At 44.0% G+C, this 14,665-nt stretch overlaps 1 protein-coding gene across 2 annotated transcripts in view; it reads left to right on the top strand.

Annotated features, from left to right (window-relative positions):
* Nucleotides 1-14,665, top strand: part of LDAH (lipid droplet associated hydrolase) — an 87,591-nt gene that overhangs the window by 18,929 nt on the left and 53,997 nt on the right. For both annotated transcript variants that reach the window (XM_083730776.1, XM_083730775.1), the window contains one exon: nucleotides 10,138-10,307. In XM_083730776.1, coding sequence (XP_083586902.1) covers nucleotides 10,138-10,307 — 170 coding nt within the window. The remainder of the gene's footprint in view (nucleotides 1-10,137; nucleotides 10,308-14,665) is intronic.

Raw genomic sequence — 14,665 nt, 5'->3', positions numbered from 1 at the left:
ATAATCATGGAAGCCATCGAGATAGAGAAACACCCTCACAACATGAACAAGCGTGACGACACATCCCGCTTGCCAGACATCTGGAAATTAGCCCTCCCCACAAAAACTGACACCAGATCCAGAGGCACACAGAACGCCAACACCAATCAACCACACCAGACCCAAACCCAGACCCTCTCCACAGATGAATTACTGACACCATCCAGTAGCCAATCCATGGTGGCACCTCCGGATGCTGCACCCCCCTGCAATCCCTACACAGATCTGGCTGACACAAGCCACAAAACCACAGCTCGCCCCTATACACGAAGCCAAGCCAAAGCACAACTAAGTGCAATACAGCCATCTTCTCAGGAAAACTCTTCACAAAGTTCAAGAGGTCAAGACACAAAGACTTTAGCAACTAATCCACACCTAATGACCCACCTAAGTGGTACTCAGGATATCACTCAAGAAATCACTCAAGGTATCTCTCAAGTAATTAAGGAACAAAAGAAGAAAAGGCACACTAGCCTGGGAACTTCCTCTCTGCCCAGAACATTGGAGGCTAGACACCACACCCCCTCTACAGTATTTATAGGAACTCAAACATTGAGATCCCGCTCTGTTCCAGTAACAAGAAGCCGAAAGCACCAGCCTGAAGATGACGAGTGAGACCTCGTCGAAACGTCGCCTAGACACCCCAACTTTTACACGGGAAGACACCCGAGGACACCAAAACCTGCATATATATATATATATATATATATGTGGAAAGCATATATATATATATATATATGTGGACAGAATTCTACAGGGTATGTTTCTAGTGTGTGAAAACAGTCCAGACCCAAGGATCCCGCAGGCATACACCTCCAGATGTTGGAGGCGTCAGTTGCCATCCTTGCACCCAGGCATCTTCACTTGTTTGCAAGTGGCCGATAGCAAAATGCACCTAGCAAATTTCAAACACCTACCTTAAAGTAATGTCAGGTTACTATCTTGGCTACCCTGCCCTGCACTGCTGGAGGAGACTCTTGAGAGTCCCATGGACTGCAAGAAGATCAAACCTATCCATTCTGAAGGAAATCAGCCCTGAGTGCTCACTGGAAGGACAGATCCTGAAGCTGAGACTCCAATACTTTGGACACCTCATGAGAAGAGAAGACTCCCAGGAAAAGACCCTGATGTTGGGAAAGATGGAGGGCACAAGGAGAAGGGGACAACAGAGGACGAGATGGCTGGACAGTGTTCTCGAAGCTACAAACATGAGTCTGACCAAATTGCGGGAGGCAGTGGAAGACAGGAGTGCCTGGCGTGCTCTGGTTAATGGGGTCACGAAGAGTCGGACAACTAAATGACTAAACAACAAGTTACTGTGTCTCAGAATGAGTGCTATGCAGTGCTTTTTGGGGGGTACGCAGGGGTACGGACACCCCTAAATATTTTGTGAATCTTTGTACTTTTGTCCATTTACTGTATTTCTCCTGATTTGAACTATAAAATGGTGGTTTTCTTGAGTCAAAAGGAGAGTACCCCTGAACATTTTTTTAGGGGGAAAAAGAAGAAGCACTGGTGCTATGATATGCTTCTGCATTAGTATATCTGAGCATAACTGTGAGAACCATTTTTGGAAGATCAACCACACCAGTATTCTTCTGGTCCAGAAAATGTGTGGCTAACTTACTTGCATGTTGTGGGCTACCCAGATAAAGAGGTCCACCACTTCTCCAAACCATTTTCTTTTCTTAGCTTTGTCTTGCTTGCACCTTCTCCAAAGCTGTTACACATTTAGACATTATAAAAGGATTATGCATAGCATGCAGTTATGCATATTAAAGGAGCCTTTTAAAGTTCAGCCACTACTGCAAATCTATAATGTGTTTCTTTTCACATCTCGGAGACCTGCATTGCGTCTTAAGGAATGTGAAGTGATATTCTTACAGTTTCTAGAAATATGCCTAATTCAGAATTGCCTTTTTTCTTTCTTGACTAAGGTGCCCTACTTGCAAATCCATCCATGCATAAATCCAAAGACAGATCTGCTTGATTGTCTTCATTGCAGATTCTTATGGCAATTAGTCTTTTTAAACAGTTTACTCTAGATTATCTCTTGTCATATTTCATTTCATACACACAAGCCATCTTGTCTCTCCCCCAAAAGCAATTCTCCTGGTGTTCCCTCCACCATCACATCCACACTTGTGTCTCTTTATCTATCACTAGAAGAAGAAGAGTTTGGAATTGATATCCCGCTTTATCACTACCCTAAGGAGTCTCAAAGCGGCTAACATTCTCCTTTCCCTTCCTCCCCCACAACAAACACTCTGTGAGGTGAGTGAGGCTGAGAGACTTCAGAGAAGTGTGACTAGCCCAAGGTCACCCAGCAGCTGCATGTGGAGGAGCAGGGAAGTGAACCCGGTTCACCAGATTACGAGTCCACCACTCTTAACCACTACACCACACTGGCTCACCACACTACAGGATAGTCCCCAGATCCTGAGTTTGAACTTGAGCAAAATGGACAACCACAAAATAAAACACTAGTATTTTTTTGGGGGGGGGGGGGACGACACACCAGTTATTTTCCCAGACACTTTTTTTAAAAAGCAACTCAGATGGACGGCCAGCAGGTAGATTGCGATCTACTGGTAGATTGTGAGGTGTCTGTGACAGATTGCGGGAGATTGCAGGACCCCTCCCACCCCTCCCCAAAAACAACTATGATTTGCCAAAAAAGCTCAACAACTTTACAACTTTGACTTTCTAAAAAAGCTCAACAATTTTGGTCAATTTTGTTATAGTGGGAGTAGATCGTGGTCTCTTGGAAGTTGGACAAGCCTGGACTATATAATTTGCTAATTCCAGAGTTAATAAACTTTGGTTCCCAAAATTAAGGGCCGTAATATGGTTACCTGTTTGTGCTATCCATTTGCTTTTGTAGTGGGTAAAAAGCAAGAATCAAAAAGCAAGATGGCAGCACAAAGTTGATCACGTTCGCTTCAGACAATGGCAGGAGGTGCTGCAAGGCCTCCTCAGTGGCTGCTCTCAGATAATGGAATTCTCTCCCCAGAGAAACTAGACTGGCTCCCTCCTTGTTGTCCCTCCTCTGGCAGGTGAAGACCTTGTTTTTCTGACAGACTTGTGGGAATGGGCAACTTTTAATGAAAAGACTAGTGCCGTGCTGTTTTTATTGTTACTATGTGTGTGTTTTTAAAAGTCTCTCTCTGTATAGTTTTAATTGTATTGATGCTTTATTGTTTTTAAATTATTGTTTCCTTCTAGGTTTTCAGCTGTTTCTGTTTTTATCCGTAAGCCACCTTATCAGGGGAAAAGCTGGAATAATAATAATAATAATAATAATAATAATAATGGTCTTTAAGTTCCCCCTTAAAGTAATTTGTGGGTATCATGATATTTGTGACTATTTCAGCTGGTGTCGTGGAGTTCAAATAGTTGGTAAAACTCCATCCTCACACTTATGCATTTATCTGTTACCTTGGAATACAACTTTATGCCTTGTTTCATATTGCATTTCCTCTATTCTAACAAGAAGATTTCTTAGGGACAGGGTGAGAATGACCACACACACACACACACACACACACACACTGTGGGTGTGGGTGTAGATAGGTATATATGTTGGAGATAATTGCTCATGAAATAATATATTACACATCTGAATAATAAACAATATCGTTGGATACCCAAGATACAAATTCTTTGCTAAAACAGGGGCATGCTTATGTTAGTCTAGCCAGAGGGTGAGGGGGAGCCGGGAGAGAGAGAAAGAACAAGAACCCTGGATGGTTCTTAAAGGAATTACATAGGATAATAAATAAACTGAATTCCTACTGAACCTTGAATACCAAAGTCAGATTCAGGAGCTGAAGCTAGAAGATAATTTATTTTCTTTTTTCTCTCTCATCCAGCTGGTTTAAATAACTCATCTGGCAAGGTACCTATGTAATGAGATACCAAATGAGAATTATTCTTTTCAAGTGGAGGCACTAAGACTGAGAAATGACATATAATTGCATCTTAGCTGTGTGGCTTGTTTTTTAATTATTGTTAATTTCACTCTCTGGTGGCTGCTCCCAACTTGCTAGACCAGGTCCTTAGTATGTAATTCCTGTGCTTATCTGCTTTCTGTGCAGATAAATGATACAAAGGAAGTACGATTAACATATTTAAAAAAATAAAAAATCTGGGGCAACAGATTTATTGCCTTGATGTGGTTACTCAGGAAGGTTTTTCCTTAGCATATTGTTCTTCTTCCCATGCTGCAATGGTGAAGACAACCCTCTATGGGAGTCACATCGCTAAACTAGTAAGAGTTAATCTGATCTGGGCACAGTGCTATTTTTATAGAAAAGAGGTTCCCTTATAATGGCAATAGTGCCCACCTGAGAGCTGCCAGAACTGAGTTCTGGTCATAGGTGCTGGTCCCGGGGCCCTGGGTACCCAGGCACCCACAAAATTCCCCATGAAGGGGCCAGGTACCCACAAATTTTGGTGCCAGGGCTACACACACCGCATGGCACCCACAACCCTGTGCTCTCATGGTTGCAGGGCCAACATGGCACTCCTGGTTCTGGTAAGTTCCGGCTGGGGGAAAAAAGCCCTGTCTGGACAATATATTATTATTATATTATTGGCTTGGAGCCTTTTGAAAAAGATGTATGAGATTTTGAGGGCAGAAGGCCGACCGAACGGACATAAGTAAGAATAGTTTGGTCAACATTACAAGAGAGGTGTCTAATCTTCTTTGGAAGCTGTTTGTGGTTGAACCTGCACTCACTTGAGCTGAGCTGTTTCTCTTTAACCTCTCAGCATTTGTTACTGCTTATGTAGCATGGGTGCTGTGGCCTAGGGCTTGCTGATCAGAAGATTGGCAGTTCAAATCCCCGCGACGGGGTGAGCTCCCGTTGCTCAGTCCCTGCTCCTGCCAACCTAGCAGTTGGAAAGCACCTCAAAGTGCAAGTAGATAAATAGGTACCGCTCCGGCAGGAAGGTAAATGGCGTTTCCGTGCGCTTGCTCTGGTTTGCCATGCTGGCCACATGACCTGGAAGCTCGGCAAGTAAAGTGAGATGAGATGAGCGCTGCAACTCCAGAGTCGGCCACGACTGGACCTAATGGTCAGGGGTCCCTTTACCTTTACCTTTATGATTAGCTCAATTTTAAAATTGTTTCTCTTTCTACCCCCCACCATCTTGCTTGTAATCGTAATAAAAATAGGAATGAGCTGACTTGCCCGACGAGGAGCCTTTGAGTGTCAGCCAATGTGAGAATATGGCTGTGTAGCTGGACCTCATGCCTGTTTCACCTTCACAAAGCACTTTATGAGGAGCAGCAATTTGCAGTTGAAAGGGAGGGGGGAGGGTACTTGACACTTTCCCTCGCAGTCCCATTTTCCTTTGAAACACTTTCTCCCCTGCCCACAGTTGCATGCCAAGGGTGAGATGGAGCATTTGATGGAGAGAACTTGAGATGAATGCTGGTAACAGGGTTAAATCACAGGTTCCTCTCCTGCTCATTCTGTGCTGATCATCTCATCCTGAGGCTGCTTTCGCAAGGGAACCATTGTAAACAGCCACATTGTAATGTTGCCTTAGCTCTTGGTTTGTTTGACTAAGTACTTGCACAAGCCTTATCATTTGATTTGTTAGAGCCTGGTATGTAGCGCATGTACTGAGATCCAGACCTCCTCTGTTCAAATTTCAGCCATGAGCTAATTGGGTAACCTAGATAGTCACAATGTACTTTGTTTCTGCATGCCTCATGCGGAGCTATTAAAAATTGAAATAATTATAAGGTTGTTGTTTAGTCATTTAGTCGTGTCCGACTCTTCGTGACCCCATGGACCAAAGCATGCCAGGCACTCCTATCTTCCACTGCCTCCCGCAGTTTGGTCAAACTCATGCTGGTAGCTTCGAGAACACTATCCAACCATCTCATCCTCTGTCGTCCCCTTCTCCTTGTGCCCTCAATCTTTCCCAACATCAGGGTCTTTTCCTGGGAGTCTTCTCTTCTCATGAGGTGGCCAAAGTATTGGAGCCTCAGCTTCAGGATCTGTCCTTCCAGTGAGCACTCAGGGCTAATTTCCTTCAGAATGGATAGGTTTGATCTTCTAGCAGTCCATGGGACTCTCAAGAGTCTCCTCCAGCACCATAATTCAAAAGCATCAATTCTTCGGCGAATAATTATAATGCAGTGATAATATATAATAATATGAGCTACTTTCTATCATTGTATGGAATGCTGAGTTAATCCAAGTCCTTTGAGTACACAAAGAAAGCTGTCTATATAAATCCAAAGGAGTACTATCAATTTCGAATCTCCCTGTATAAGTTAGCTATTGGTGCTGAACAGTTGTCACCAATATCGCAAACTGAAGTTTATTGTCGATAACAGTAGTTGGTAAACTTAAGGTCTGCCTTCAGCAGTAAACAATTCTCTTAGCACCCTGTTTGAGAATCCTGAGCACATGTTCGTTTATTTGTAGAGGATACTTTTACCAAAAGTAATTACCCCAATAAACACTAATGAAGTGGGTGTTTATATTGGAAGTCACAGGAACATTTCCCAAGGGTGGGGAGGCTTTTATAAGGTCTCAGGGTTAATCTAAAACACAGTGCTTTCATACCTTGCCCGCAGATATCTGTAGGGATTTTTAAAAGTTGATTGAAAATTCTGTCCTCGTCCCCAACCAACTGCCCCATGATGATAGATAGAAATTAATCAACATTCAATAATTGAAACAATGGTTAGTTAAATACAGCCTGATTCTTCAAGGGGAGTGCTGCCCATTCCAAAACAGATGGAATGCCTAGTCCAGAATCTGCTTGCCTCCCGACTAGGGACAGTTTGCATCTAAATATGAACTCATCAAAGGTGCAGTTCCTGAACCAAGACACAAACCAAAAGGCAGCTCTCCTTTGAATTTCATGCTGTGATATTTTAGTGTATTTTTGGTTTCTATGGAAGCCGCCCAGAGTGGCTGGGGAAACCCAGCCAGATGGGCGGAGTACAAATAATAAATTATTATTATTATTATTATTATTATTATTATTATTATTCGAATTCTGTGATGCAGAATGTGTAAAAGGTGAATCTCCATAAAAGCGGTATACACAACTGCAATTTGGGGGAAATAGCTAGCAAAAATTATTGCACAGGGCTGCAGCTTAAAACTCCTTTTTTACCTAAATATCTGATTGTATGGCTGAACCATGTATCATTCAGCTAAATGATATTGCTGGGTTGATGAGGCAAAAGAGGATGGATGAGATTTGCCATCATTAAAGCATGTACGGAAATTGTTATCTTCCGTGACTCAATGGATCTTATGTATCATGTTCCATACTGCACGTATACTTTGAATGGGATAAATGATCAGGGATTCCCAAGCTTGGGTCTCCAGCTGTTTTGGGACTACAGTTCCCATCACCCCTGACTACTGATCCTACTAGCTAGGGATGATGGGAGTCGTAGTCCAAAAACAGCTGGAAGCCCAAGTTTGGGAATTAGGTGGTCAGTGAATTCGTGTGCATGACAAGGCTATGGAATACATTTTTTAAAAAATGAAGCAACTTGGACTAAAAAACAGACATTAGTTTGAAAACAGTGTTTCAGCCTTAGGCCCAGAACTAACCTTATCATTTTCCATTACCTGTTTAAAGCCTTGTAGATGAAAATGTTGCTTCTCATTTTGCGGCGGGTGTGTGCATTCTTATACTTCTTTTTCTCCGTGCCCTTATCCACTTTGCCAGTATTCCTTTAACAAGACATAAATACCGCCGCGGTGTGACAATGAGCAGCTTTAATAACTGCGTTAATTGGCCTGCTCAGAGCTCTTTCTGTAGGAACCTCACTTCCTTTGCTGAAGGTTTAAACAAGAAGCTGAAAATCCGTCATTAGAAGACAACATTGAAGCACATATTTTATACCCAACAGTTATATTTTGTATACCACTGTTGTTGTTGTTTTAAAAAATCCAGAGGTATAGTTGAGGGTGGCTTCTTTGATGCAGGAGATGGGACTTCGTGACAGCAAACATGGGCCCCGATTCTGTTAGATAGTTGTGCTAGCACAACAGGGCTTCTCCCTTCTCCTCTTGTGCCCCCCACCAACTATGGATGACCAGGAGAATCCCCTGAACAGCCCATGGGGGAAAAGAGAAGGGAGATCATTCCATGGGCCAAGCAGAAACGCTTGTGCTGATGGATGATCATAATGATCATTGACTTCCTCTCATTGCCATTATATTTCTTCATGTGCTGAATATGGTATTAAAGTTCCAAACATTTTATCACAGGCAGACCTATACAGCTGGTTACAGCAAGTCATCTCAGGGCAGGTTATGTAGTTTCTGTTGGCTATTTTGCAGATTTGTTGCACTACAGAAAGCATGCTGGGGAGACCACACATTCCAGAAACACAAAATAACTTTTGCTAGGTTTTAATAACAAAAACAAAAACTCCTTTTACACTAAATTACAATATGTCAATAAGCATGACCCATTCCCCAGGGTAGATGCTGCTCTTTATATACTGTAAAGGTAAAGGGACGCCTGACCATTAGGTCCAGTCGTGACCGACTCTGGGGTTGCGGCGCTCATCTCGCTTTATTGGCCATGGGAGCCGGCGCACAGCTTCCGGGTCATGTGGCCAGCATCACTAAACCACTTCTGGCGAACCAGAGCAGCTCATGGAAACGCAGTTTACCTTCCCGCCAGAGCGGTACCTATTTATCTACTTGCACTTTGACGTGCTTTCGAACTGCTAGGTTGGCAGGAGCAGGGACTGAGCAACGGGAGCTCACCCCATCATGGGGATTCGAACCGCCAACCTTCCGATCTGCAAGTCCTAGGCTCTGTGGTTTAATCCACAGTGCCACCCTTTTATATAACATACCCAAAAGCCTAATTACCACAATTTAACAGCACCTGCTATTCTGCTTCACAGCTGTAAAACTAGGTCACGTTATTTGCTCTGGCCTTTAAAGAAATACACATCTTGTGGAACAATAATGAACCTTCAAATTTAAAGAGACCATTCAACAGTTTCCTCCATGCCCCCCACCCCACCCCACAACCACCAATCCCCCCATAAGAATTGGTGGCTAGGCCTCTGTGAGGTTTATGGCATAGTGGAGATCTGAACCTGGGTCTTAATAGTAGAATAATAATAATAATAATAATAATAATAATAATAATAATAATAATAATAATTTATTTCTACCCCAACCATCTGGCTGGGTTTCCCTGGCCACACTTGCTCAGAAGCAAGTCCATTGGAATTCAAGGGGGTTTGCTTCCAGGTAAATGTGTATAGGACGTGTATTAGTCTGGAATTCCATCCATTATGACACACGGGGTATTTCCTTTGTGAACATTGCTAAAGTGGGGTGAGAGTTTTCCTCGGGAACAAGGAGAGAGTTCGTGAGTCAGCTTTTAAAGCCCTATATATGCCCTTCCATGGAATGTAATTCCATGTACGGGAGAAGTCACAGCATGGAGCTGCCATAATTTTAGGTACCATATTTTTCGCTCTATAAGACACACCAGACCACAAGACGCACCTAGTTTTTGGAGGAGGGAAACAAGAAAACAAAATTCTGAATCTCAGAAGCCAGAACAGCAAGAGGGATCGCTTCACAGTGAAAGCAGCAATCCCTCTTGCTGTTCTGGCTTCTGGGATAGCTGCGCAGCCTGCATTCACTCCATAAGACGTGTGAACATTTCCCCTTACTTTTTAGGAGGGAAAAAGTGAGTCTTATAGAGCAAAAAATACGGTTTAGGTAATGTTGTATGTCAGAGGTAGCCAACATGGTGCCTTCCACAAGTTTTGGACTATGGCTACCCTTATCCCTGACCATTGACCGCACTAGCTGACGCTGAGGGCAGTTGTAGTCCACTCTTGATGGAGGGCACCCTTGTTGTACATGGAATCCCATGGCATAAAGTTGGCCTTTCTCAAGAGAACTTGGTCCTTTCGTTCCTTAATCAATCACTCATCACCGCTAATGTCATCTTAAAATAAGTTGCAAAATGTTTTGGCGGTCTTTTCAAAGAATGGTCGTAAGAAGCTAGAATGAATGAGATTAAACCTCTTCAAAGCAAAGGAAATGAAATATGTTTTGGGGTTCTTTGCAGAGACGGATGTTAATAAACTAGATGATGGCTTTGGACTTCGTGGACAAATAGAACACAAGTTGAGCTTTATTCGAAAGAATGTACCAAAAGATGTGAAGCTTGTGCTCATTGGCCATTCCATCGGTGCCCACATAATCATTGAAATGATGAAGCGCGCACAAGATGTGGAGGTATGTCAGAGATGCCTGAACATGTTGACCTCTTGCCATCCCCTCCCCTCCCCTCCCCTCCCCTTGACCTTTCTCCACACACTGTGTAATTTTCTAGCAACTGTTTTCGTTTGCTCAAGATGGGCTGAGAAACCTGTTGGTTTATTTGATGGTTTGGTAATGCTTTTGCTCATATTTAGTGCAGAAGTCTGATGATCTAATGATTAAAGGTAAAGGTAAAGGGACCCCTGGGGTTGCGGCGCTCATCTCTCTTTATTGGCCGAGGGAGCCGGCATACAGCTTCCAGGTCATGTGGCCAGCATGACTAAGCTGCTTCTGGCGAACCAGAGCAGCGCACAGAAGCGCCGTTTACCTTCCCGCCGGAGCGGTACCTATTTATCTACTTGCACTTTGACGTGCTTTCAAACTGCTAGGTTGGCAGGAGCAGGGACTGAGCAACGGGAGGTCACCCCATCAGGGGGATTAGAACCGCCGACCTTCTGATTGGCAAGTCCTAGGCTCTGTGGTTTAACCCACAGCGCCACCCACATCCCGATCTAATGATTACGTAGGGTATAAATGTGAAAAAGTTGACATCACAATCTGTAAATGATTATTATTACTATTGTTATTTATTCCATTTATATACAGTGGTACCTTGGGTTACAAACACCTTGGGTTACAAACACTTTGGGTTACAGACTCTGCTAACCCGGAAGTATTATCTCAGGTTAAGAACTTTACCTCAGGATGAGAACAGAAATCGCGCGGCGGTGGCGCGGCAGCACCAGAAGGCCCATTAGCTAAAGTGGCACCTCAGGTTAAGAATGGTTTCTGGTTGCACTCAAAGGTTAGGATTAACCCTTTTGTGGTAACTGAGCTTGCAAACAGGACCGACCTATTTTTTATTTATTTGTGTTGCATTAAAAAAAAACCCTTATTATTTATTTATTTTACTTATTTCAGAACTTATTTTCCTTATTTCATAACGGATTGAAGTTGAATCCCAACAAGATGAAAATGCTGTTTCTTGGGGACAGGTGTGGGCGGGGGGGTTTCCTGGCCCTGAATGAGGTGACACCTCAGGGTTATTTTGAACACACAACTGCCCATGGAAGTGCAGGTTAATTCTGGGTCCAGGGCAGCTGTCTACCAGCTCCATTTGGTATGCCAGCTGAGACTCTAGCTGCCTGAGCATTGTCTCACCAGAATGCTACATGCCCTAGTTATCTCCTACTTGAACTACTGCAATGCACTCTTCGTGGGACTACCTTTTAAGGTAACCCGGAAACTACAACTAATCAAGAATGCAGCATCTAGACTGGTGACTGCGAGCGGCCGCTGGGACCATATAATATCCGTCCTGAAGTATCTTCATTGGCTCCCGGTATGTTTCCAAGCACAATTCACAGTGTAGGTGCTGACCTTTAAAGCCCTAAATGGCCTCAGCCCAGTATACTGGAAGGAGCGTCTCCACCCCCATCCTTCATCCCAGACACTGAATTCCAGCTCCGACGGCCTTCTGGCGGTTTCCTCACTGTGAGAAGTGAGGTTACAAGGAACCAGGCAGAGAGCCTTCTCGGTAGTGGCGCCCGCCCTGTGGATGTCAGATGTCAAAGAAATAAACAACTATCTGACTTTTAGAAAACATTTGATGGCAGCCCTGTTTAGGGAAGTTTTTAATGTTTGATGTTTTGTCGTGTTTTTAATATTCTATTGGGAGCCGCCCAGCGTGGCTGGTGCAACCCAGTCCTTTGGGCGGGGTACAAATAATAGTAGTAGTATAACCTGTAAACACCATTTGAATGTAAAACAGACAAACAGGCAACCCTCAAAGCAGCTTACATGGAACCCTGGGCAGTGAACATGTCATTACCAGTGCTTACCCATCCAAGCTCTGACCAGATCTACAAAACAGTGTATCATGACCATATCATATATTTTATACATAATACATGATGGTCAGTCCAACTAGAAAGCTTAGGTTTCCACAAAAGAGTTGTTTTTGTAACCCTCAGGGGGTGGGGAAGTTAATAATTACATTCAATATTAAGCAGTGGAGTAAACTAGAAAATAAGAATGCTTCTTTGGCTAGGATATTTTGCTCACATAGTACTACCTGGTTTCAATTATATTTGAATGGTTGAGTTGTCTTTTCTCTCTCTTTTACCTGGCTCCATGGATGCTGCTGGCAGAGTAATGATTTGCTAGTGTGTTGAAACTATAAGGTATGTTTAGGACACTTTGAGAGAGCCCAGTTTGCTTGAAGTTAACTTACGACACGCCGCATTTAAGATGTGCTCAACAATAGAAAATATTTGTGTAAGCCAAATTGTTACGCAAGTCCTGTCCCTTTGCCAGAAATAAGTTAGCTGTTATGTTTTATGACATATGAAGTGTGATAATAAGAAACTTGTGTTTCTGTCTCTTTTCTTATTGTTACTGGAATATTTTATTCCCAGTAGAGCTCAAGCTCATATGTGTAGTTTAGTAGCTGGATCATTTGTTTGTGTGCTTGTGAGTGCTTTCACTATATTCCTTTATTATAGTATTCCAGTTTTGGTTTAGTCTTAAATGCACTGTGGGTTTGTTTGTTTTTGTTTTGTTTTTTTAAGCTGCTGCATTTTAATTTTCTGAACTAGAATGTAACATTATTTTAGTCACTCTCTAGGTTTCTCTAATCATTGCACTACAGTGGTACCTCTAGATGCGAATGGGATCCGTTCCGGAGCCCCATTCGCATCTAGAAGCAAACGTAACCTGTGTCCGCGCATATGTGCGTGCCCGGGTGACGTTCAGTGCTTCTGTGCATGCGCTTGGTGTCGTTTTGAGCGTCTGCGCATGCACAAGCGGCTATGAAAAAGCATGATTTGGGGGAATTATAGAACATTGCTGAAAGCCGTAACTGCTTTTTGGTGGGTGATATGGAAGAAAACAATCCTTTGCATAGTTGGGGTAACAGAGACGAATCCTGTCTTTATTCTGAGTGACATGCAAGTGTTCTATCTGAATTATTTGGGCATCCTTCTGGACCGTCTTGAGGGGCTGGGAGCTGGGGGCACTGTCATACAGTGGTTCCGCCCCTTCCTCCTGGGCCATGTTCAGAAAGTGGTGGGGGGGGATGAGTGTTCGGACCCCTGGGCTCTCACTTGTGGGGTGCCTCAGGGTTCTGTCCTCTCCCCCATGCTTTTCAACATCTACATGCAGCCGCTGGGAGGGATCATCAGGAGGTTTGGGCTGGGTGTTCATCAGTATGCAGATGATACCCAGCTCTACCTCTCTTTTAAATCAGAACCAGTGAAGGCGGTGAAGGTCCTGTGTGAGTGTCTGGAAGCGGTTGGAGGATGGATGGTGGCTAACAGACTGAGGTTGAATCCTGACAAGACAGAAGTACTGTTTTTGGGGGACAGGAGGCGGGCAGGTGTGGAGGATTCCCTGGTCCTGAATGGGGTAACTGTGCCCCTGAAGGACCAGGTGCGCAGCCTGGGAGTCATTTTGGACTCACAGCTGTCCATGGAGGCACAGGTCAAATCTGTATCCAGGGCAGCTGTTTACCAGCTCCATCTGGTACGTAGGCTGAGACCCTATCTGCCTGCAGACTGTCTCGCCAGAGTGGTACATGCTCTGGTTATCTCCCGCTTGGACTACTGCAATGCGCTCTACGTGGGGCTACCTTTGAAGGTGACCCGGAAACTACAACTAATCCAGAATGCGGCAGCTAGACTGGTGACTGGGAGCGGCCGCCGAGACCATATAACACCGGTCTTGAAAGACCTACATTGGCTCCCAGTATGTTTCCGAGCACAATTCAAAGTGTTGGTGCTGACCTTTAAAGCCCTAAATGGCCTCGGTCCAGTATATCTGAAGGAGCGTCTCCTCCCCCATCGTTCTGCCCGGACACTGAGGTCCAGCTCCGAGGGCCTTCTGGCGGTTCCCTCACTGCGAGAGGCCAAGTTACAGGGAACCAGGCAGAGGGCCTTCTCGGTAGTGGCGCCCACCCTGTGGAATGCCCTCCCATCAGATGTCAAAGCGATAAACAACTACCTGACATTCAGAAGACATCTGAAGGCAGCCCTGTTCAGGGAAGTTTTTAATATGTGACATTTTAGTGTATTTTTCATCTCTGTTGGAAGCCGCCCAGAGTGGCTGGGGAAACCCAGCCAGATGGGCGGGGTACAAATAATAAATTATTATTATTATTATTATTATTATTATTATTATTATTATTACTGTGATAACGCCAGCTGTCCCCGCCCCCTTTCAACGCCCCTGACATCTGCCCATCTTACTTACCATATTTACATGGGGGGCATTTGTACACTAGACTTGCACAGTCTATATACTTCGGAATGGAGATGCACAAATGAAGCTTCCATGTA

This window comes from Podarcis gaigeae, assembly GCF_964106915.1.
Source record: "Podarcis gaigeae genome assembly, chromosome: 3".
In the NCBI taxonomy this organism is placed as follows: Eukaryota; Metazoa; Chordata; class Lepidosauria; order Squamata; family Lacertidae; genus Podarcis; species Podarcis gaigeae.
This window is presented reverse-complemented; position numbering and strand designations above follow the sequence as displayed.